Below are 24,773 nucleotides of genomic sequence, written 5' to 3'. Positions count from 1 at the left end.
AACGGTTTTTTGAGAACCAGGAAAGGATTAATTATTTGCACACCATGAAGGAAGAGGGGAGGTGTGTGGCCAGGTCCGTAATTCTTTGAGGCAAAGTCATGTTGCCGACTTCCTCCCTTCTCCTACATTCGCCAAGAATTAATGAAATAAGTCTGAAAGAAAAATGCTAGATGCGGATTGTCAGATTTATTCTAATGTTGGATACGAACATACCTATGTTTTGAAAATTTTTCACCAGTTTATTCAATTAAGTGAAGCTTCTTGTCGGTTTTTTGCAGGCCCACTAAAAAACTTCAAACTCGAATATCTTTTGTTTTAGTTGGCGTTGGCGTGACAAATATGTGTCCCTTCCCTGTGAACCTGTTAAAAACTGATTCACAATCAATGAAATACCAGCTATCATGACTTCAGGGGTATGTTTCTTTTAAACTTTCTCTACGCAACAATTCAAAAAAAAACCAATAAAGCTATATATTGTTTTAAAGGTCATATGTTAAAGATTTCGAATATAATATTATTTGAAATTGATTTTCTAATTTGAAACAATGCCGAGTCTTAAGCACAAATCGGGCACGTTCCGTAGAGATGAATTAATGGTAGCGTTATTGCGTATAGCCAAAAGAACTTCACTAAGTGTATACACTCAATTGAAGAAACGTCGGGTTCAGAAACATACTGTGACCGGCGACCCGTGGCATCATCCACTGTTTTTAATACGCGGTTTGCATTCTAAACCGACTGCATGCATGACGCAAATGAATAACTTATGATATAATTATGTCATTTCACATGTGCCATTTCGGTCTCAGCTTTTATGTCCTATGTTTCTGAACCCGACAACGATTCTTCAATTGAGTGTAAGCGACTATAATGTACAAAAAGGTGTGAGCGATTTTTGATATTTTGAGTGGTTTTCAAGAGTTTAAAATTTTTAAATGGCCTTATTCCAAAAATAGTAACCTCTCACCGTGAAATAATGACCGGTCCCTAACCATCATCTATACATACAGTCAATTCAAAAAACGTTGTCGTCGACCGGCTCAAGCCTACGCGACTGGACCGAAAGAAATATGGGTAAAAATCACTGAAGCGGTTAAACATTCGTTCTGAATTAATTGTTCCCGCTAGTAATATGATAATAATGGCGAGAAACAATCCATCAAATGCATGTCTTTGGGTTTAGTGAAAGAAAAACAAAGTAGTTATGATTCAGTTCACAATTACGAAAATATGAAGGCATTAATGAACGTCTCCTTCAACACTTCCCGCTCGCCTACGAAGGTTCGTGCTGTAAACCAGGCATAACTAGTCAGATAAAATTATGGAGTCAATTCGGCTTCAATGATTGCTACCCAGAGCTCCTTTCGATCCAGTCGCGTAGGCTTGAGTTGGTCGACGACAACATTTTTTGAATTGACTGTATCCTTGAAGACAATTCTGTGAGATGAAACTTTGCAAAGCTGGCCCTCACGGCCCACCTCGAGATTCCGGTTCACGGACTACTCAGTTTGTTCAGAAATGGTGTGAATCAGTTTGAATTTCCTTCTCAGGGCCGAATAATTTAGCCGGCTTTTAGAACTCAAACACTTCTTTATGAAACTCAAAAGTAACCCCAGCCGAGGAATTTGTAACACAAAGTTTTTCTACTGTATCTACTAAACTAGATGGACCACAGGTCAATACTGCAACCCTCCTTGTTTTCGATTCTTGAGCATGGCCTTTCATCTTTGCAAATAATTCCGGCAAATTTGGACGGCCAAATTTCAGCTCAGGCTGGATTTCTGGATGAATATTAGCTTCTACAAATCGCGCCGAGTCTCTTTCTTTGGTTAAATGAAAATAATTTTCCATGACTTCATCTTGTGGTTCGCCTCTAACGAGCAAGTCTGGAGAGAATGAATATGGAAGCCTGTGGTCGGTAACCTTGTTAAAATACTCCTTGTCGTACTCCAGGACAGACGATACCATAAAAAGGTCACGTACGGACCAAACAAACAAAACTTTTTTCACATCCCTACCCCTCCTTCGTTGGTACATGATGTCATTACAGATGGACTGCATGGGTGTGATTCCAATACCTCCGCTTACAAACAAAAAGTGTTTGTATCGAGAGCCATCGATATCAAGACATGGAGCACCATATGGTCCATCTAAGTAAACCGTTATTGCCCTTGTTTCTGCTATGTAGTTGTAAAGTTTTTGTGTCCAGTCCCCAAGCACACGGATGTGAATGGAAACTTTGTTTTCGTGAGGGGATGATGAGAGGCTAAAAGGATGCCATTCGAACAGAGACACACCGGGCACACAGATAAAGCAGTATTGTCCAGCTTTGTATTTAAAGTCCTCCTTGAGGAACGTTATGCGGATTACATTTGAAGGAAGCCTGACAGCAAGGACGTCTTTTCGCTTATGATAATTGTACAGAGCGATGAATAGACGACATATGATGTCAAAGGCCCAAAGACCTGCACCAAACACAATGGCTCCAGCATCGTGTGTGAATGCAGCTACGATGACTAGTAGGAAAAGGATCCAGTGAAGACGTAAAAATGCTTCAAAAACCTTTCGGCGAATAGGCCACAAAGAGAAGATGCAAAGAGAAGCCATGCTACCGGTTAGCAGCAAACCTGTTATATCCCATTCTCTATATACATAACCATGCCATGCGCCTACGAGAACACTTAGATACGCGCAGATCTTGTGCCAAGTCAAAGCCCTTTCGAACGGCAAACCTGTAAAGAGGATCCATAATGAATTACGGCAAGCAAATGCAAATGATAAGGCAGCCGGGATGATCGCTACTGAACCAGTTGCATCAGCATTGTCTTCATCATTCCCCATGCCCATTGCTGCTAGAACCCCAGCAAGTCCGCCAACAAGAAGAAGGAAAAATAAGACTTCTCCAAGGACTACTCCAAAAAGCAATCTCGTGTGAAAAATACTTAGGATTTTCCATCTGCAATAATAGAAGATGGGAATAGGCACCAAGCGGTTGAGAATGGGTGAGTCATACTTAGAATCTTCATATTCTCTCCAAGCTTTCTGTTGTTCTAGTACTTCTACCGTAAAAGACTCCGTAATCGGTGGTGGAGATTGCGAATGACTTCCCTGGCTGTCCTTAGGCTGCTTTATCGAGACTTTGTACGAGTTTGGCATCTTTAGAAGACTGATTTGCCAAGTTGTTGATCTATAGTTTTGCTACGTTTTGCTTAGATTTCGTGTCCACCGCTTCACGTACGCTTCATTTAATTTATTGTTGTATTGACAGATTGCTAATTTTTTTTAGCTATATACCGTAGCTGAAACTGAAATTACCATAACAATATGCAAGGCAAGGATCGCGTATTCAAGAGACGCGCTGGGAACCTCTGCGTCACCTGCACGTCAGGTAGACATGCACAGTGACTGCACACGAAAAATTATTGTGGGAATAGCTTAGAATTTGATTCGTATTGTTGTTTCTAAAACAACCAAGCGTGACGTGACATACAGATTTACGTTCAAACATCATAACTATTCAGTTGAACAAGATCTGAATGACATCACTGTTAACACTATATTCACGTTTGACAATATAAAAAAAATTCGAACGAGTACTTGAATGTTAAAAGTAACACATGTTTTGTAAGAAACAAATACCACAAAATACTATGTGAAGTTTACAACGTATCAACTCTTTTAGACGAATACGCGAATACTTTACTTAGATAGGCACTCTTAGGCTCAGGTCAAACGTCGAACTTCATATGAGCCGAAATTAATAACATTAAAGGAGACCCCCCTTGTTATCCATTGTTTCAATTTGGTACGGCTCATGTGAATTTCGACGTTTGAGAGCTGAGCCTAAGGTACATAACAATTGGGGACGTAATGTGTATAATACTGAGGGCATTGCCATCTCATTGATATTCGCCGTCTTCAAATGCTGGTTGTTACTTTTAGGTAGTTCAGCTCTCACTAGCCGGGCTATCTTTTCAAGTAAATTGTCACTTTCTATGAGACACTGTGGGACATGGCGAAAAATTCGCTACAACATGGCCGATGAGCATGCGCAGTAGAGTGCTTAAAAGTCAAAGAAAGAACAACAAAATTTAATTGAAAACCTTCCAGAATCCCGAGTTTTTTCCTCCTAGCATTTATTGTGAGAAATATTTACATTTTGCACATATCCAATATTTTTTTCCTAACAATTATCGATAATGTCATTACATTTTTGAAAGGAAAAAATATCGTCTTACCGGTTCCAATTACTTTCAAAGATTTAGCCGTTAAAACATAGAGTGAATAGACAAATTAAATGGCCGACATGCTGTTTTACTGATTTTCGCACGAAAATCCAGCTTTCTAATAATGTAAATGAAGAATATATAGGTTTTGCACATATCCAGGTTTGAAGTTCATCATGTAAACAATGTTTTTAAACCAAAATTATAAGCAAAAAAATTCGTTTTACCGGTTCCAAAATCAGCCAAACATGAGGTAGAATAGAAATTTTGAATCTTCTTCTGCTTATATTCCTAATGACGCGCGGTATTCTTGTACAATTAGAGCCAATTTCGAAGAGAATATCTGAAAAACTATCGATTCTTCGTCTGCCATTTTGTATCCCATCATTCAATATATCATCTAAGTCCCAGGTTATCACTGACTAATTTCATAGAGGAGGACTGAGAGCCTGTGGATCGTATTTTGGCGGTAAAATCATCTGTCAATCGATCAGCTGTTTACTAGTTTTTCAAAATGTCGGACGTGTTTGCACATTACCATCGGCTCCGTTTGAATAAAGATCTCTCAAACGTTGAGTTGTCTTCTTCTGAATTTCATTATGCTTATAGTAGGGGAAACGATAAAGTAATTTTTGCAGTGAAAATACCTTTTCCACTACTGAAATTATGGCACGAAATTGTACAAGAAGATCGGTACAATGCAAAGGTAAATTTTGTTGATTTACTAGAATGGAGTGTGCCAGGTAATGCGTTTGTTTTTATTTCTGAAGAAAAAGTAAGAAATAGAATAAACGATAACATCAGAAAAATAGCAGGATCAGTAGTTCAAGAATATAGGAAGACTAAAGGTAGAGCTAGGAAGCAACTGAATGATAGAAGCAGAAATTTTCATATTCGAGAAGGCGAAATTAAAACCGTAGATCAGTGGAACGAGGAGCTAGGTACTCTAAGGAATGAAGTGGAGGAATGGAGAAAAAGGTATGATGATAATGAAAAGGCAAAGAAAGATATGTTTGATTGTCTTGTGCAAGAAATAGCAAATAGAGATAGGCAAATTCAACATCTTCAGGAGTCCAATGCTGAGCTACAAAGCTACATTTCTGTACTAGAAAATGAAAACGAATTTCAAGGCAAACCTCTATCATCGACAAAAAATAAGAGCAGAACACTGAACTGTTTTCTAAATAGAGCAAAAACAGCACTTTGGTTTTCCAATTCTTTTGGCCTAGACATACAGGCTTTACTAATTAAGGATCAAGAATCAGGAGATACCCATATGCTAGATTTAAATGGTAGTCGGAAGGGAAAAAATTATAACAACTTGACCAATGAAGAAAAGTCCAAAGTTGAGCAGGTTTTATATCTACTTGACAAGTTTTGTGTTGGTGACAAATTTTATCATGAATTTTCTTTTATTTGTGAGGGACTTCCCAAATCTTATTTAATCAAACAGTGCAGGTCCAACCTTAATGACATGTGCCATTTATCTTCACTTCCTGGCCCATACCATGGTTCTAAAGTAAACTCTCTAACTGACCTACTCAAAGTACAGGTAACAGATTTCTTTAAAAATGCAAGGGACTTTTCTGTAGCCAATGATAAGATCAAAATCAAGGTAAATGGTGATGGTGCTCGTATGACCAGGAATAGTAATTATATAATTCTCTCATTTTCTTTGCTGCAATCGGGACAAGATGTAATGTCTGCTAAGGGAAACAGGACCATTGCCATTGTCGATGCACCTGAAAATTATGAAGTTCTAAGGGATGCCTTCCAATCAATTTTTCAAGAAATCAATGATTTGATACAGAGTGGTTCTATAGAAGTTAATGGACAACACCTGAACACTGAATTTTTCTTGGGAGGTGATTACAAATTTATTTTGCTAATGCTTGGATTAAAATCTGCCACAGCTGACTATGCCTGTGCCTGGTGTAAGATTCCCAAAGAAGATAGATGGAAAGTAGACACTGATTTCTCCAATTTTAATAAGCTTCCTCTATGCAGAACTCTCAAAGAAATACTTACCTTGTACAAAAACCATCCCAGCAAGAAAAATAACTACAACTATGGGTGCGAACGAGAACCACTTATTAAGATTCAACTAGACCATGTAGTCGTAGATGAGCTTCATCTTATGTTAAGAGTAACAGATATTTTGCTAGAGAATGTGATAGATGCTGCACTAGATTGGGACAAAATTATTGAAGTGAATAGAGCTAGGGGACAAGAGAGGGGAGTTCAGCTAAAGAAAACTGTGGAGCATATTAAGTCACTAGGAATTTCTTTTGATGTGTGGGAAGAAAAAAATGCAGATGGGAGGGCAAGTGGAAGATATAAGTGGACCAGTCTTACAGGAGATGACAAAAAGAAACTTCTTAAAGAATTTCCAAAAAAAGAAGGAACTCTAGAACTTTTTCAGTGTCAAGACCTGGGACAAAAGGTTATAGAGATATGGAATAACTTTGGTGAGCTCTATGCCATTATCAACACTTGGTCACCAGAACAAGATCCATCTATCTTCCATCTTAAAGCTGTAGCTTGGGTGAAGTTTTTTGTTTCCCTGAATGGAAAAATGAAGGGGTATGAGAGGAGAAGGGTAACACCTTATATGCATATCTTAGTAGCTCATGTACCATATTTTCTTCAAATGTACAAGTCATTGAAAGTTTTTACAGGACAGGGAGTGGAGAAAAACAATGATGTTGCTAGATCTGTAGTCCTAAGAAAATCAAACAAGTGGGACTCAACAGCAGATATCTTAAGAGTGGAAAGTAGGCAATGGAGTCTAAGGGATAATGAAAGGAAAAGAAGAAAATATGAGAAAAAGAATGCTGTTTACTGGGAAGAGGGAATAAAAAAGAAAACAAAGAGACAATTTTATCTCAAAGAGAAATGCAAATGACTGGCATACTGAAATACTAAAAATATTATAGTTTTTTAATTACCCAGATGTTTTAATTTCATGCCATTGACTCATATTGTATATATTCAATTGCAATATACTTTAAGTAGCTTTTCTATATACAATTTCATTCACATAGTGTTACTATTTTATTACTATGTTCATGGCACTCTAATAGCTACTTTTTTCAAATTAATTGCTTTAAAATTTAAAAATTAGCCTGTTTGCTTACAAAAGTTCAAAGAAGTACAATGTAAATTATCTTTACAATTTGCACTATTTTATCTTCTATTGACAAATACAAAATTTTAAATTGTTAGCTTTTGCTTGACAATGGATTTTATCTACAAAAACCAAGTAATAGCAGACATAAAATGCAATGCATATTGAATAAAATACACTAGCTAGCCCATTTGACACTCATTATACTGACAATTCACATAGATGACACAGTCATTCAACTGTTTGGGGAAAAAACAATGAGTTAGAGTGTCTTTTTAGAAGCTGATAAATAACTTTTCATGTCTTTTACAAATGATACTTTCAAGTAATTTGTTTATATTTAAATGTTTTACCTAATGTAAACAATTTAAATACAGGAGAAAGGCTTACGAAAAAAATCAATTTTCAGCTTTTCTATTGGCATTCTGGGTTGTTTTACTAATTTCCTATTTTGAAAAACAGTTACACTTGGTGATAAAGAAAGAACTAGTCCCACCTTCATTGGAAATTGAATAATGACTCCATCCCCATTGCTATCTAAACACTGATCCCAATCATTGAAAAAATGACAACATTGAAAATCCTCCTTTTCTAGCATAAATGCTTTGTCATCCCTAGATACAGTTCCCTTACCCCCAAATAAAAACCGAAAACAATCATGGTCAAAACAAAAGGAAACTGGAGCCCTTGATTTGCTTTTTAGCTTAGCAGTTATGTTATGTAACAAGCAGTCAATGTTTGCTTCCAGTCTTGGATGGTCTATTATAGGTTTGTCAAATGTTCTGTAAAAAAAAGAGAGTGAATTTAATCCAGAGTTAATAGAGGTTAATTTAATCACAGTTAGTAGAGTATGATTAAATAAAGTTTTATGTTGGCATGTAATTTACGTGAGCAAAAATCACTAGATTCGCATTAATACTTACCGGATCAGATCTTTTGTTAGATTCCCCTCATCCTCCCAGCTACTGCAGTACGAGCTGTAACCTTCCCACTTGATAAGATACTCAGTCTGAAAATACAAAAATCCTTGTTAAATTGGGGGGAAATGTGAAGCTTACTAACTAAACAGGAGTCAGAATCCTTTTTTTCGAAAAAAAAATTAAAATTTTGACTTTTAAAGCTAAGAAAATGATCACAAGCATGCCGAAAAAGTAAGAATGAAGTTGTCAAAAATTTTTAATTTACTTACATTTCCCTTGTAGTTTCGCTTCGAAATTAACCTTTCTACTGCAAAATATGGGCCACTTGTCATCCTGTTTCTTTTCATCACCTTTACTGGCTCTAAAAACCAGGTTGCAGACTCATTAAGCTGTCTGTAGAATCCTGGCATCGTTTTTCGATTGGTACTGGCAGCCATCTTAGTACAATATTGAACAATGAATACGCGCCCGCGGTACCGAACCGCTGACTGTACGTAATTTTTCGCCATGAGGATTTGAATAGATTCTACGCAACTCTTAGAATCTAGATTTTTATCGGGAGGTTTTATGGGACCCGATTCCAAACACACACAAAACAATTTTTTTTACGTCACATCCTCGCATTCAGTAGGTAAGTGCCTGATATTGTATTTGCCGTCAAATTTTATTTTATTTTACATCTCAATATTTGAAGCTTTTAAGAAACTAAAAAAATGAATGGCGACCTTTTTTAGTTTCGCACTGCCGTAAAGAGAGGTTCTACTCATTTTTTGTCGACCTTTTTTACAAAATCTTAGTTATCATCAATGAATTCGAATGTAACCTGCAGTGTATCAAGTTTTTCTGAGTTTTGACCACTTCTTTTCAGAGCTTTCAACAACAAAATGCCACATAAATGGCTGGATTTTTTTCAACTGATAAGAACTGATTTAAACCACACAAGTATTTGCTAAAATTTTGTTTGCAAAATACGATAGAGTTTACAAGAACAAATTTGCCACCTTTAGCAACCAGCACTGATCAGTTTTGACGGTCAGATTCTTTTTCAGTGTGACTGCGCCACTGAAAAAGCTAAATGTTTTTGTCGTGCGCATTTCTTGGAGTTTGTCATTACCGGGCTTCCTGTGATGCCTATTTATGAGGGAGAATAGGTACTACCAAATAGTAAAACAAAACATGGCGGAGAAAAGTGACATGACCTTTGGTTACTTTAAGTCTAATAGCCTTCCAATTGAAAAACATAGAGAGGAAATTGTCAGAGCTGTTCAAAACAATGATTTCCTGGTAATTGTTGGGGAAACTGGTAGTGGGAAGACCACACAGCTTTCGCAGTATCTGCACTCTGCTGGGTTTACGAGAAATGGTCAGATTATTGGAATAACGCAGCCTAGGAGAATAGCTGCCATATCTGTAGCTAAAAGAGTTGCAGATGAAGTTAATACGACAATTGGACGTAAGCCCATAAGTAGTCTTTAAGTTCACTTTTCTGTAAGTCTATTCCTCGTTTGCAATCGACGTCATAGCCGCCATGTTGGAAGAATTTGACAAGAGATTTTTCAATTAATTCTTTTGTTATATCTTCCAACATGGTGGACATCCCTTTTGTTATTGTGCTCTCTTGGGATTGATTGCAAACCAAGAATTATCAAAACGTTATCTAAAGTTCCTATCATCTGAATTCCATAATCTTATAAAACTACACAGGTGAAGTAGGCTATCAGGTGAGGTTTGATGACTGTACCAGTGATAAGACCTACATCAAGTACATGACAGATGGGTGTTTGTTAAAAGAGTTTCTTGAAGACTCGACACTATCCAGGTATGCTGCTATTATACTGGATGAAGCTCACGAAAGAAGTCTTGACACAGTGAGTAATTATGCACTTGTCATCGGCTTCCACGAGGGGGGGACCCCTGGCTAGACTCAGGGAAAGTGGGGACTTAGCCTAAAAGCCTTGCCCCAGTACCTGGGGGAATAGTGGTAGATAGATAAAATGTTCTGAAACCCCCTGGAAGCATTGGAGTTCTTTGTAAAGAGCTGTATTTCAGTAAGAGTTTATAGAAAGTTAAGATATTATCAAATGCTCTATTTTGCTATACATGTTACTAAGATCTTGTCTTTCAGTTTGTTTTATGGATTTAGTGTGTGCACTCCACTATTTTGTGTTACTTTTGTGATCTGTTATTTTAACTCCATAACAATTTTGCCTCAGGGGCTGGTGGAATATAGGGGTATTTTCTAAGAAACCTTGCCCCATATCTGGGGGAATACAGATAGCTTTCCACTAGGCTCAAAGCAAAGTCCCCACATTTGCCCGGGGTCTACCCTCTCGTGGAAGCCGATGACAAGTGCATTATGTGAATCTGACCAACATGTATCTGAATAATAATCATAAAACAATACTCCAGCTAATTAACACACCAAACTCAAAACAGCTCTACAGAAAACGTGATTTTTTTATTTACTATATAATAGGGATAATAGGAACTATGCAACAACAGCTGCATGTCTTCAGCTGTGTTAGCATCCATATTGATGGGTTGCAAGCATTCACAAGAGAGTGAAATCCAAAGACATTGTGGCTAAGGAATATCAATCAAGGAATACAACACTTTATCTTAACGGTTTCACTGAGTGTTATTCCATCATTGTTGTTCCTAACAATGTTCATTAATCAATGTTTCTAATAACATCAGTTTAATATATTGATTTGGTTATAAAACATTGGCAATGACAAAATATTGTAAAAAAGATAAAATAATAATAGATGTACAAAAGAAGAGTACTTTTCGACATTTGACTCATGTCATTATCAAGTTAAAAGAAAAACTAGAATAATTTTGAATATGCATAAAATCTAAATACCTAATGGGCAAAAATATAAACAAAGATAAAGTAGATCGTCAAGTGAAGTGTTTCCTGGTACAGAGTCTAATAGAGTGTTTATACTCGTTTTAATGTCTTGAAAGTTCAGTTCGATCATTACTCATCTAAATCTTGAACCATACTGTAACAAAGTGCCTTTTTAAATTGGTATAAACTATAATATACTATAGAGGGATAAATCATCTAATGGTAATGCTTTAATTTAATCCTGATATTACCATGTTGAAATAAATTTATCAGATCATATTATATACTGAAGGCATTGCATTTTACTAATTCCTTAACCCATAGGGGAATTATATAGCAAAACAAAGGCGCACGCGAAAAAAAATGTTCTAGTGCATTTTTAAATGATTTTCTTACCCTTTCACATTACGGAGGACATTATCTTGATCTCGAATTTAGAAAATTAATAGTTTTTTAATTTTTCCGATTTTATTTTCACCATTCACTTTAATCTAAATTGGGCTCCCTGTATTGATAACATTTTGATGTTAGGATATCCTCTTTGGCCTTGTTAAGAAGTTCTTTGTTGGGAAGAAAGGCAGAAAGAATCCCAAAGTCATTGCAATGTCTGCCACGTTAAACCATCAAAAGTTTGCCGAGTTCCTTGGTGCCTGTCCAGTCATTGAGATACCTGGTAGCATATTCTCTGTGAAAGAAATTTACTGTGACTGTGTGACTGTAAGAGATTTGAAAAATCCAAGTTACTTAAATAAGGTATGTATCATATGCATGACTATATAATGTTTTTAGGAAATATCCTCTTCCATGTACTTACAGGGTAATTTATGTACCTTATGACCAGCCGGCACATGTTGGTTAACTGATGCCCCATCGTTGGCTAATGCAAGGTCAACACTTTAACAAAACTTGGCCAACACATCACCAACACAAGTCTATGATCGTTTCTCCTACACATTATTCCACTGTTTTGCCTATTAAAGAAAAAAGCAAAACTACATGGAAAAATCTTGCTGCTTTCTGCATTTCCAGCACTTGTATATTCAGCACCATTGCTGGTTGTAATGCACTTTTTTTCTGAGTCCTCATTCACCAGCTTCTGTACTATACTGCAAGCTGGCCTGGATTGCTGGCATTGAGAGGGGTCAGGGCCAGGGCCAGGGTTTTGTTGTCTTAGTTCTCAGTTGTTCTCTTACATCCCAATTTAATGAGATGGGAGCACCATTTAACGTAGTCCGAGCCCCAAGGGATTTGCAATCCCTAACGTAAAGAGCCAGGTTTTGACACCTCACTTTTGGCATGAGCCAGGGATCAAACCTGGGGCCCTCCATGACAAAGGTGGAGGCGCCAACCACTGCACCACCAAAGCTTTCTTTGGCTTGTAGTTCACTAAATGATAGAATCGCTTTTTATTGTACACTTCTTCTTTTTTGATACTTTATTGTTCAAATTTTAAAAGAAATGGAGCAGCAAATACATGAAAAAAATCATTTCCACCATTTCATTTTCGGTTGACCACCATGTACCGACTAGTCACAAGTACACAATTACCTACTAACAGAATGTATATAAATGATATGGATTTTATAAGTAATGGGTAGTGAAAATGAAATAGCAAGCATACAGGTATAGTTAAAATATGCAATATGCTGGTTTTGTATGAAAAAACTGTAAACCTGGGATGCTTACCATGATTTATAAAGCTATCTGGTTGGTAATTCATTTGCTAATGGTAAGAAAATATAGGGAAAGTTTTTTTCCAACAAATGGTACACACGTCCACCTGAGTCTACTGGAAGAACTGAAAAGAGCAGGAAAATAGGATTACAGACCCAATTTTCTGAAACTTTCCACATACCATTTTGTTTTTTCTGAGTAAATGGTATTAGCTCCTCTGGGTTGCAGCTGGGTTGTACCAGAGGAGCTAAGTTTAGATTAGTTAACTAACAAAACAAAAACAATTCCCACTGATGTATCGAAACCATTGTTTCTGGATATTCTTCAGCTATTGTGCATGCAAGCATAGTGTTACTCATTTATGCTGAATTGCATTGTTACATTGCTAGTGCTTGGTTGTGAAATTTGCTGGGGCTTGGAGTTTCATCATTTAGGACCTAGTAAGAGATACTGTAGGAAAAAAAGGAAACTGGCTGATCGAACTGACTAACAACTAATTTGTTCAATATTTGATGTCTTGTGATTTTGAATATGACATGAATGCAACGAAATGACAAACAAAATTAAAAACTTGAAAAAGCAAAATGTATTAATACCAAATTTGATAAATATTTGAATTGTCTAGTCAGTGAACTAACAGTGGTTATCTTATTACAACTAAAGTAATCTTTCATGATGTGCAATGCATTAATTAATTTGATTTTTAAAATTTTTTTAAGGTTGTAGAAACGGTGATGACAATCCACTCAGAATACCCCCCTGGGGATATTTTAGTTTTCTTGACTGGACAAGAGGAAATAGAGACATGCTGTGACAGACTCTTCTATAAAGCAGAGAAGATTGACTACAACCACGATGTGAAGAGTACTGAGGTGGATGCTATAATTATATTACCTCTGTACGGTTCCATGACAACAGGTACAGACTTATTTATGTAAATGACTAATCTAGAGTCTGTTTATACAAGAAACTACGGGAGTGTTCATTTTTTTAGCTTTTTTGAGTCTGTGTGGGGGGGAGGGGGGTGGTGGAGGAGGGAGGGGGGTTGCTTAACCATTCTGGGCATGGGGGATGGGCAAAAATCTCGATATGCATCCTTAGGGGGGCTATTTGAGTTCAAATATATTTATAGTAGGGCTATGAAAGTTTTCTCTTTTTGAGTGGACCAACTACTGTAATGAAGGATATGTTATAATTTAATTAAAATGGGTCATCTGAATCCCATCAAAGAGCCATTTCATACTGAGCTAAAAATCACTGTGGGTCAACTGAGTCGTAGATATTAAACTTGAACGTTTTGATAGTTTTGGATAATCTTTATTTTAATCATTTCATAAAATAGGGAAAACTCTAAGTTACAGCACATGCAGTGCTAAATCATGCATTCAGTTTGAGCTAGTAGATCATTACACACTGTCTAGAGCACTTGCAATATGATATACAATACAATACAATTTTATTTGGCACCTTATACTAATAGTACATGAGTGTTTGATTCCAAATATATTATAGGTATATATATATACTATGTATTAGGTAATTTTCTTAATTCATTTTCACGTATCAGCATACATTGATGAATGTATGCTGATATGGCTCTTTGTAGAGACGCTGATTTTGAATTGATTAAGAACATAAAACGACTGTCAGCGCTCATATTGTTGAAATTAATGCTGGTGTTTTTTTCTATGAACTCTCTTAAGTCGTTTCTATGAGAGTCATATAGTGGACACCAAACTAGAAAGTGTTTTTCGTTTTCTACTCCCGACTTACACACTGGGCAAATCCTTTCATCGTAAATGAGATAAGGCCTCTTATACCTCCCCGTTTCTACTTCAAGCTTATGGTTACTAATTCTTAATTTTGTAAGCGCCACTCTGTGCTTAATATTGGTGACTTGACTTAAATATTCTTCAAAGTTATAATCCGTTTTGAACTGACGAAAGACTCTGAGTTTATTTTTATGTCTGTCGTCTTTTCTTTCATCATTGTGGAGATTACTCCATAAAATTTGCCTCTCAATGTCATATATTTTTTGGGTTATTATTTTTCCATATTCATACCATCTTGGAGAAAGTTCCTTTTGTTTCATCCAAATTATCCCCAATCCGAGTTGTTCTAAAGTAGTTTTAATTTTTATGCTCCAAAAGGCTTTTTTAGTTTCATTTTTAATATCTTGGTAGACTTCGGCTGAAAGTTTTTTTGGGTGTAGTTCCGACTTTATAATTTTATGCCAGAATTTAAAGCTTCTACTGCATGCTTTGCATTTTAGCGGAAACCTTCCTAACTCAGCTCTGCATGCAAGGTTACTAGCATTCTTTGTCACCTTGAGGAGCATTTTGCAAAATTTCAAATGAACAAGTTCCATGGGCTCTTGGTCTTTGGTGCTTAATGTTTCGATACCCCATATCTCACTTGCGTATAGAAGTATTGGTGTAACAAGCGAGTCAAACAGTTTTATAGTTAATTTGATATTGGATGTGAAAAATTCACCCATTTGTTTTTTCATCTGAAATAGTGCCTTTAATGCAGCTTTTTTTAATTCTTGTTTTGCAAACGTAAAGTTTCCAAAGGTTGTAAAATTTAATCCTAAATATTTATATGATTTAACGTTTTCTAGTTTAGATTTGTTCAAATAGAATTGGAAGTTATTCATTGTCTTCCCTGTATTATTGAAAACCATCACTTTTGTCTTTGTTATATTAACTGTTAAGCCTGATTGTTCACAAAATGCCTCTAGCTTGTCGAGATATTTCTGAAGCCCTTTAGCAGATTTAGAGAACAGAACCAGGTCATCTGCATATAAAAGAGTACTAATCGGTTTGCCATTCAACATTACATCATTGTTGTTACACGAATTTAATGAGTCAGGCAGATCGTGAAGATATAAATTAAATAACGTAGGGCTCAGCATACAGCCTTGTTTAACACCCATATAACAGGAAAATGTCGGAGAAATGTGTCCATTTACTTTGATTGCTGATTGATCAGTGGAGTACATCGATTGTATCACTCTTAGAAAATTTCCATTTATACCAACATTTTCAAGTTTTGCCATTAATTTTTTCCTTGGGATGCAGTCAAACGCTTTTTGAAAATCTACAAAGCAGGAAAAAAGGAAATTATTTTTCTTCCGTGGCTTACTTTTAACATATTTATCGATTACGGATTTCAGAATAAAAATACTATCTGTTGTTCCGTGCTTTTTTCTAAACCCACCCTGTTCCTGTTTAATTATATTATTCGTAGTTAGGTAATCATAGAGCCGTTTGTTAAGTATTGCCGTAAAAACTTTGCCAATTGCAGAAAGGAGTGTTATTCCACGGTAATTTTCAGCTTTCGTTGGATCGTCCTTTTTATGCAATGGAACAATATATCCTAGATTCCATGAAGAGGGAAACTTTCCGTTGTCTAGGATTTTATTGAAAATTACCGTTAGGTGTCCTTTTAGTGCTTCCTTTCCCGTTATCAATAGCTCATTTGGAATATTATCAGGGCCGGGAGCTTTATGTTTCTTTAGGTTACTTAGAACTTCATATACTTCTTGATCTGTAATGGAAAAATCTAATTCCCCTTGACTTTGCGACTGTTCTAAGGTCTCCGTAGTATTTACTGCAGATGTCTGGGAGCTATTAAGCGTCTTGAAGTGATTAAATAAGTCCTTTTCGTTTGCTCGACAGGAGTTTGCATTTTTTGCTTTGCCTACATTAAAAAGTTGTTTCAAAGACTTCCAGGTGGATTTCGAATCTTTGAGGTCAAGGTTCATTAATTTTGAATTGAAATATTTGTTTTTCTTACGTCTACACATGCTTCGAAAGGACCTTTTATGGGTATGTAGATTCCTACGAAGTTGTTCATTATTTGGATTCCTACAAATTTGTTTTCCAAGAGATCGAAGATTTTTCTTTTCGTTTTCACATTCTGAATCAAACCACTTTTGTGAATCTGTATTTTCTTTAAATGCTTTAGTTTGTTTAGTTAGGGAACAAAGACCTGCTTCTGTTCCTATGCTTGTTAGGGTTTCAGTAAATGCCTTAACCATTGAGTCTACATTATCTGCGTTTTCTATTGATTCACGTAGCGTTGCTTGCATTTCTGTAGTGCTTAAAATGTTTTGTAATTTATCGATATTTCCAGTATGCCACTTTAAGCTAGAAATTGTCGAAAATTCCCTATTTTCTTCTCTTTCTTTGTTTCCACTGTTTTTGGGGTAAAGTTGGATTTCTATTCCATAAGAAATATGACAATGATCGGATAGATCTGGCATTAGTGGATTAACCTTCAAAAATCGAGCTTTTTCAAGTAGATTTGTACTCCCGATTACATAGTCGACTAGACTATTTCCGTTGTATATGATATTGTTATTTGGGTTTTGCAATGGCCCGAGGGGGGGGGGGGGGGGGTTCATATGGTCATATACAATACAATACAATACAATTTTATTTGGCACTTTATACTAATAGTACATGAGTGTTTGATTCCAAATATATTATAGGTATATATATATACTATGTATTAGGTAATTTTCTTATTTCATTTTCACGTATCAGCATACATTGATGAATGTATGCTGATATGGCTCTTTGTAGAGACGCTGATTTTGAATTGATTAAGAACATAAAACGACTGTCAGCGCTCATATTGTTGAAATTAATGCTGGTGTTTTTTTCTATGAACTCTCTTAAGTCGTTTCTATGAGAGTCATATAGTGGACACCAAACTAGAAAGTGTTTTCTACTCCCGACTTACACACTGGGCAAATCCTTTCATCGTAAATGAGATAAGGCCTCTTATACCTCCCCGTTTCTACTTCAAGCTTATGGTTACTAATTCTTAATTTTGTAAGCGCCACTCTGTGCTTAATATTGGTGACTTGACTTAAATATTCTTCAAAGTTATAATCCGTTTTGAACTGACGAAAGACTCTGAGTTTATTTTTATGTCTGTCGTCTTTCCTTTCATCATTGTGGAGATTACTCCATAAAATTTGCCTCTCAATGTCATATATTTTTTGGGTTATTATTTTTCCACATTCATACCATCTTGGAGAAAGTTCATTTTGTTTCATCCAAATTATCCCCAATCCGAGTTGTTCTAAAGTAGTTTTAATTTTTATGCTCCAAAAGGCTTTTTTCATATAAATATTGAAAGTAGAGCCATTGCAGCCATCCCCAAACCATTAGCCTGCATTCTTGTGGGTTTGGGAGAAAAAACTGGGTTTTGGGGGAAATTTGGAATGAGCGTGAATTGATCCCATTTTTCTTGTGAGCACATAGTGGAACAGTAACCCCAAAACCCAGATTCTTCCTCAAACCCATCGCATGCTACCAAACCATTAATAATGAACACTCCTAGTCTAAAATTAAAAAGTTATGTTGTGCAACGTAAATAGGTCCCTGACAAGCCATCTCAGTTTCCATGTGCTTTTAATGTTTTAGTACAAAGTATTCATTAGATGATGGCAATGTATTCAGTTAACAGTTAAACCGTTTTATGATATTATATCACCAAGGAAGTAAATTTTGCTCACGAACCTAAACATTTGACAACATTTGCTCCACACCTAACTGAGATGCCTTGTTTTGCAGAATTACAGAGAAAGGTGTTTGACCCTCCTGATCCTTCAGTTCGTAAGGTTGTGGTGGCAACGAATATTGCAGCCACATCACTAACCATTCAAGGCATTAGGTAAACATTTTTTTATTTTTTATTTTTTTATTTAAACATATTTATCGTAAGATTTGCCCCAAAAGCAACGAGACATAACAAGGGGGCTTACGTCTATTTTACAATACAAACAATAAATAGGAAAAGCGGACAGTAGGAAATAAGTACAATAAATACACAATAAATACAAACTAAAATAGTACAACAGTCACATAATGAGATAACAATAGGAAAAAAAAATATGTAGCATCAAAGTCGGATTGAAAACGATAAGTGGCTAAAATATATTTTTGAACTTCAGAAAATAGTTTGTAATTACTTTTTATGTTTTTACTTTTTAATTCCTTAAAGCCATAAAGTAAACAATTTAATTTTTGCTTTTTTTGAGAACAAATTTGTCCACAATGATCCACAAATCTGTGCAGTTGAGGTAAGAAAAGAAGAACGTTGAGCAGCGAATCGAGGACATACAAAGAAAAAGTGCATTACTGTTTCATTCGAAGTCCCACAAACACATTTAGAGGCGAACAATTGATACGAAACAAATATTCATTTAAAGCACAAGCTTCTAGTCTAAGCCGGGTGTGTAGAATAGACGCTGTTCTGGAAAAGGAATAATCAAATAATTTGTTTTATTATATAATTACCAATGAAATATCTATTTTTCTCTATTTCGAAAAATTGATATCTTCACACGTGAAAATAACATGTTATTTTCACGTGTGAAAATAACACCATTGCTATGGCTATTCATAAATACACGGAAAGAATTGCCTGAAAAAGCCAAAACATACTTTCATTGATAATTATATAATAAACAGAATATTACATGGGCGCTTGGAGATACGAAATTTATCTTCTCGTGTTAAAAATCTCTCACTCGTTCGCTGCGCTCACTCGTGAGAGATCTTTTCAACACTCGAAGATAAATTTCGTATCTCCGCTCGCCCATATAATATCCTCTATATATTTTGGGGGGGAAAATTTGTCACAAATCTCGTTTTTAAAAGTTTGCAAAGATCCTATATTCCTAGGTTGTAGATCCAAAGAATCCCATAATTTAACAACCGACGGGGAAAAAAGACTGCAAAACGTTCTGTCAAGGAAAAGAAAACAGAAAATAGAATTTGATCTGAGAGCGCGTTTTGATTGCTGATAAACTGTGGAAGGAAGTAGCTCGGAAAGATAGAGAGGGGTCGCATTTGAAACAATTTTATAAAAGTGTACAAGTTTATGAACGTTACGTCTAGAGCTTAACTCATCCCACGCTAATTCCTCACGTAAAAATTTAGAACTAGTTCCTTTAACTACACCAGTGATAGTAGGTAAACATTTAAAACTTTGTGCCTCTAAATTCTTTTTCATTTGTGAAATGGGTTTGTTATGGTCATGTCATAGTTAAGTTTGGTTTACTTTAATGAATTCGTCACAAAATTACAGAAATAATAATAAATACTAAGACAAATACAAATAATTCAGAAGGAGAAAAAGAAATGATGTAATAATATGATCACCTTGGGATCCATTGTTTCCATGCAGAGGTATTATGTTTGGTCTTTCTTGGTGTAACAAGCTTTATTGTATTCTGGGTTAGAATTTATATTTAGCTCCAGATTTATTATCCTTGGCTATTGCTTTCGTTGTCTTCATACCTCAAGTGCCTTGCACAACAAGAGTATGAGGAAGGAACTATAAGCCCCTCATTAATGATGTAAAACAATCTCGTCCCCAGAGCCTTGCCTTTCTCTTCGTCTTGGCAATGGCATGATCCATTTTTTGCCTAATTTTATTGGCTGCATTAAAGTGTAACACTTAGAACTGATGTGCAAATTAACGGAAGTAAGATTTAGAGAATTATTAAAAAAAGCTATCAGAAACAGATGTATGAAATCCACTCAGAAGATGCTGTTATAGACGAAAACAAAAACCGAGCTTATTTATTCGAGCTTATTAGTGTTTAAGAGAGAGTATTTTGAATATCTAAAGCCCCGTTTTCACTAGCGAATTTTGCGGCGATTTTTGCTGCCATTTTTTTGCAATTTTGTCCGTAATAAATAATGGTAAAGAATTTACTTGTAAAGGTTTTTTCAGGATACCAAGATTTTCCTAGAAGAATGTCTCTTTTGAAGGATGAGACGAAATATTTCATATTTCCGAAAATTACCAAAAAAATCGACAGTGTAAACGGGGCCAGGGGCGTAGCGAGGACCTAGGAGCTGGGGAGCACTGACCCAAAAAAAACTCCTCCCCGCATAAAACAAATAAACTAATAAACGCGCAAACAAAAAAGAAACAAATTCGTATTCGTATAAACTGAGCACTTTCCTAGGTTGCAATAATTTATAAATTGTTTTGTTTTGTTTTGTTTTTTTTTTTGTTGTTTTTTTTTTCAAAAAGTTGTTTAAAAATTTGGGGGGACACGTGCCCCTCCCCCCCCCCCCCCCCCCCCCCGTGCATCATCACCCCTCCTCTCCCCCCTCGCTACGCCTCTGAACGGGGCTTTAGGATCTTCTCGAAGCAGAAAAACTTAATGAAGACGAAGGACATGCTTCAGTCACAGTGCATTTCTAGTTTTTATGTATGTTTTTTTTAGTGAAAAGAAAATGTTTTATATGAAAGCGAAATATTCAATAAAAAATGAATTTCTAAACTGATAAGCACTATTTTGCAGGACAATTTTTGTCCAAAAAAAATTTGCTTCGAAACTCTCTGTCGCTACTAACCTTCGATTGTTGAAGCTGAGAATACTGTTAGTAGATTAAGTACGTTCGCGGGAATGTTTGCGCTCATCATTTCTAGTTTCGAAATTCTATTTCACTACAAATTACAATAAAAGAAATTAAGTCTGAATCATCTGTAATTTTTGTTATTGTTGCAGATATGTTGTTGACAGTGGTTTTGTGAAGCAACTGTCATGTAATAGTAGGACAGGTCTCGACTCTCTTAATGTTGTTTTAATATCAAGGTAAGTTTAGTAATATTGGCTTTAATAGAGATGATTTAATGTTCAGGCAACTTTACTCATAAGTCCGTTTTCCGTTTGTTCTTAACAAGAAAACTTTCATCTGCAGATCTGAAGCAATTCAAAGGAAAGGCAGGGCCGGTAGAACAGCAACAGGAACGTGTTTTCGAATGTACACAAGGTAGTGTATTATACTAGACTGGTACCCATGAAAAACTTTCAACTAATTAAAGACTGCAACAAACATGGCGTTTCCAAAAGTTAATCTTTTCAAATAAAAACCAAATTGCGCACATTCTCGCCAGTAATACGAAGAAATGGCGTGGTTTTGGTAATTTTTAGCTTACTCTTTTTTTCGGTATTGGTGAACAACACTGTCACTTGTTTTAAAAACGTCATCGCCAAAGGCGATAGGTGATGATACGCAATAGGCGATAGGCAATAGGCAATAGGCAATAGGCGATAGGCAATAGGCAATAGGCGATAGGGAATAGGCGATAGGCGATAGGGAATAGGCAATAGGCAATAGGCGATAGGGAATAGTCAATAGGCGATAGGCGATAGGGAATAGGCGATAGGCGATAGGCAATAGGCAATAGGCGATAGGGAATAGGCGATAGGCGATAGGGAATAGGTAATAGGCGATAGGCAATAGGCGATAGGGAATAGGCAATAGGCGATAGGGAATAGGCGATAGGGAATAGGCAATAGGCAAAAGGGATTGGCGATAGGCAATAGGCGATAGGCAATAGGCAATAGGCGATAGGCAATAGGCAATAGGCGATAGGCAATAGGCGATAGGCAATAGGCGATAGGCAATAGGCGATAGGCGATAGGCGAAAAGCAATTGGAGATAGGTCATTCCAAGATTCAAGAATAGCTGGACCATTTTCATGTCGGTATAACCTATCGCCTATCGCCTTTAACAATGACAACGTATATTAAAATAGGTGTATAATAATGATTAAACTGTAAAGGTACTGCCAAATACAACATTGTCATTTACATTGTGTGGAATTTGTTGGAAATTAACTTTATGGTCTATGCCATGATGGATTTTATTTCTTTATCCTTATGCAGAGAAGTATATTGTAATTCGATGGATCAGGAGACAGTACCTGAAATCCAGAGAACAAGTCTGTCTAGAGTTGTATTGCATCTGAAGTGTATGGGTATCAACGATGTTGTCAGGTGAGCAAATATTATGAGGTCACAAAAATGTATGAATGATTCGTATGCCTTTGATCCCATTGGCTTCCTGTGGTGTACAGTAGAGAAAGAGAAGATCTGAAGTAGGGCTCACAATTTTCCTCTATAATCTTCATACTCGACTCCATAATCGAAGTTTCTGCATTAAAAGCAAATCAAAAAGGAGTAGATCATGTGCCTTTTCAGTGCGATAATGTAGTTGGTCGAGGCGCGCAATGCATGCTAGGGAAACATTTTCCTTTCCTTCACCTCAAGAGACTCCCAAGAATTTTTACCACAGGAAACGTAAAACTATCTAATCTATCAAAGTTATTTTGCATAAGGAAATCAATTTCTCTATTGCTCAACCTTATGTTTCTTGTCTAAAAAATGCTTTCTTCGAGTTATCAGTTTTAATTCTTGAAAAATGATTTTTAAAAGCTAGACTAGTGAACATTACTTCTGCGACCTCTAAACTGTAAAATTTGACAATGATTTATTTGGGTGCTAAACCGATGTCCTCCAAATAGTCACTTTTTTCAGTCCGTATATACCGCTATGTTTTATGACTAAAGACTAATTTTCACAGGCTTAGCCTTGTTCAAGAGTAAATCATTCACAAAATTCAGCTGTAATGTAAAGATTGTGCAGCTTGAACAATACCAATGGTTGAAATCTCACGGACTTTTAATGGTATCTGTGAATAGCTGACTTATAAACTAGGCTAAAACTGTGCAAATGAGCCTGTGGTCTTTAAAAATAGCGGTATATATTGAATGAGAAACTGGTGTATTAAGATAAAAGATATTTTTAACAACATTTCACACACAGATAAAATGTTACACCTCATTTACACTGTCAATGCCTGTCGCTTACAAAAGTTCATGTTTACGAGAGATTCTAATAGCAATGTTGCCAAGAAAAACAAGTGAATTTCAGAAGTTGATATCGCACGTGATCTTAACGTCATGCAATTTGCTGGCAATGAAGCGTTCGTTCGAAGAGTGTCTAAAGTAAAAACAAAACGTTACGTTACGGGATTTCATTAACCCGAATTATTTTCTTATTCTTTAAGGTTCCAGTACATCGATCCACCAGAGGAACGAATGGTTCTTGAAGCTTTAAAGCAACTTTATTATTTTGGTGCTATCGATAAGTAAGTGTAGCTAGTACACGAAAAATTTATATCGGCTGTCTAATACACAGTTTGCATAACAAATGCATTGCTTGTATGTATGCATTGCTTGTATGTATGCATTGCTACTACTACCACTACGACTATGACCACCACTAGCACTGCCACTGCCACTAGCACTGCCACTAGCACTGCCACTGCCACTACCACTGCCACTACCACTGCCACAGCCACTACCACTGCCACAGCCACTACCACTGCCACTACCACTGCCACTGCCACTACCACTGCCACTACCACTAGCACTGCCACTAGCACTGCCACTACCACTACCACTAGCACTAGCACTAGCACTAGCACTAGCACTGCCACTAGCACTAGCACTGCCTCTGCCTCTGCCACTGCCACTGCAAGTGCTTCTGCTTTAATTATATATATTTTTGAAATTGCTAATGGTTTCACTCGTTTATAAATATAGGAAAGGACACGTCACTTTATTAGGGCATCGAATGGTTGAGCTGCCGCTTTCACCGGGCCTTTCAAGAGCAGTCATTAGCTCTTACGATTTTGTCTGTGAAGAACTTGTATTACCTGTTGCAGCCATGCTTTCTGTAGAGCAAGTATTTGCCAGTGGAAGTAGTAAATCAAACTTGGCTAAAGTATCAAGAATCCAAAAAGAACTTGCAGAAGCCGCTGGGGGCACAAATGACTTTGCTACATTATTATACATCTATAAAGAGTGCAATGAAAGGTACTTCACCAGTAATCAGTCACTATAGACCATGTCTCATTCTCTTGAGAGAAAAAATTAGTAAATTTTTATCCTTGTTTTTTCTCAAACGCAATAATTAAACAAAGATAGTACTCTGGGAATGTCGCGTGGTCTGGGATAGCCTGGTTGAAAAATCGTAAATAAATATTTTAATTGTTCAGATGTATGATAATTGATATATAAAATTGGCTACCGACTAAAAGCTTTATTATCTTTGTTATCACCTACCATACTTAGCGGGGTCTTAC

At 36.3% G+C, this 24,773-nt stretch overlaps 4 protein-coding genes across 5 annotated transcripts in view; 2 read left to right on the top strand and 2 right to left on the bottom strand.

Annotated features, from left to right (window-relative positions):
• Positions 1-457: 457 nt before the first annotated feature.
• On the bottom strand, positions 458-3,263 carry LOC116304299 (NADPH oxidase 2-like). The gene has a single exon (XM_031714009.2). The coding sequence runs from the start codon at positions 3,154-3,156 to the stop codon at positions 1,573-1,575; it is 1,584 nt and encodes a 527-aa protein (XP_031569869.1). The 5' UTR covers positions 3,157-3,263; the 3' UTR covers positions 458-1,572.
• A 2,279-nt stretch (positions 3,264-5,542) lies between these two features.
• On the top strand, positions 5,543-7,367 carry LOC148910216 (uncharacterized). Its single transcript, XM_089032059.1, has one exon. The coding sequence runs from the start codon at positions 5,701-5,703 to the stop codon at positions 7,129-7,131; it is 1,431 nt and encodes a 476-aa protein (XP_088888185.1). The 5' UTR covers positions 5,543-5,700; the 3' UTR covers positions 7,132-7,367.
• On the bottom strand, positions 7,360-8,779 carry LOC148910215 (uncharacterized). Its single transcript, XM_089032060.1, has 3 exons — positions 8,543-8,779; positions 8,277-8,362; positions 7,360-8,135 (listed from the first exon to the last, which is right to left on the bottom strand). Exons 1-3 carry the CDS (start codon positions 8,708-8,710, stop codon positions 7,721-7,723), a joined length of 669 nt encoding a protein of 222 aa, XP_088888186.1. The 5' UTR covers positions 8,711-8,779; the 3' UTR covers positions 7,360-7,720.
• Positions 8,780-9,426: 647 nt separating this feature from the next.
• The window catches only part of LOC116304366 (putative ATP-dependent RNA helicase DHX40), a 37,520-nt gene continuing 22,173 nt past the window's right edge, over positions 9,427-24,773 (top strand). Inside the window, exons 1-10 of one of the 2 annotated variants that reach the window (XM_089031639.1) lie at positions 9,427-9,726; positions 9,978-10,141; positions 11,659-11,880; positions 13,521-13,719; positions 18,390-18,489; positions 21,347-21,433; positions 21,540-21,611; positions 22,511-22,621; positions 23,694-23,774; positions 24,232-24,504. In XM_089031639.1, the coding sequence (XP_088887765.1) occupies positions 9,450-9,726; positions 9,978-10,141; positions 11,659-11,880; positions 13,521-13,719; positions 18,390-18,489; positions 21,347-21,433; positions 21,540-21,611; positions 22,511-22,621; positions 23,694-23,774; positions 24,232-24,504 (1,586 nt within the window). In that variant the 5' untranslated portion in view covers positions 9,427-9,449. Of the gene's footprint in view, positions 9,727-9,977; positions 10,142-11,658; positions 11,881-13,520; positions 13,720-18,389; positions 18,490-21,346; positions 21,434-21,539; positions 21,612-22,510; positions 22,622-23,693; positions 23,775-24,231; positions 24,505-24,773 lie in introns of those variants that run through there. The other variant, XM_089031640.1, reaches the window with a different exon arrangement.

This window comes from Actinia tenebrosa, unplaced genomic scaffold, assembly GCF_029948245.1.
Source record: "Actinia tenebrosa isolate PJP-AT-01 unplaced genomic scaffold, QUT_ActTen_1.0 PGA_scaffold17__23_contigs__length_9995812, whole genome shotgun sequence".
In the NCBI taxonomy this organism is placed as follows: domain Eukaryota; kingdom Metazoa; phylum Cnidaria; class Anthozoa; order Actiniaria; family Actiniidae; genus Actinia; species Actinia tenebrosa.
Note: the sequence above shows the minus strand (reverse complement) of the source record. Positions and strands in the feature narration are given on the sequence as shown.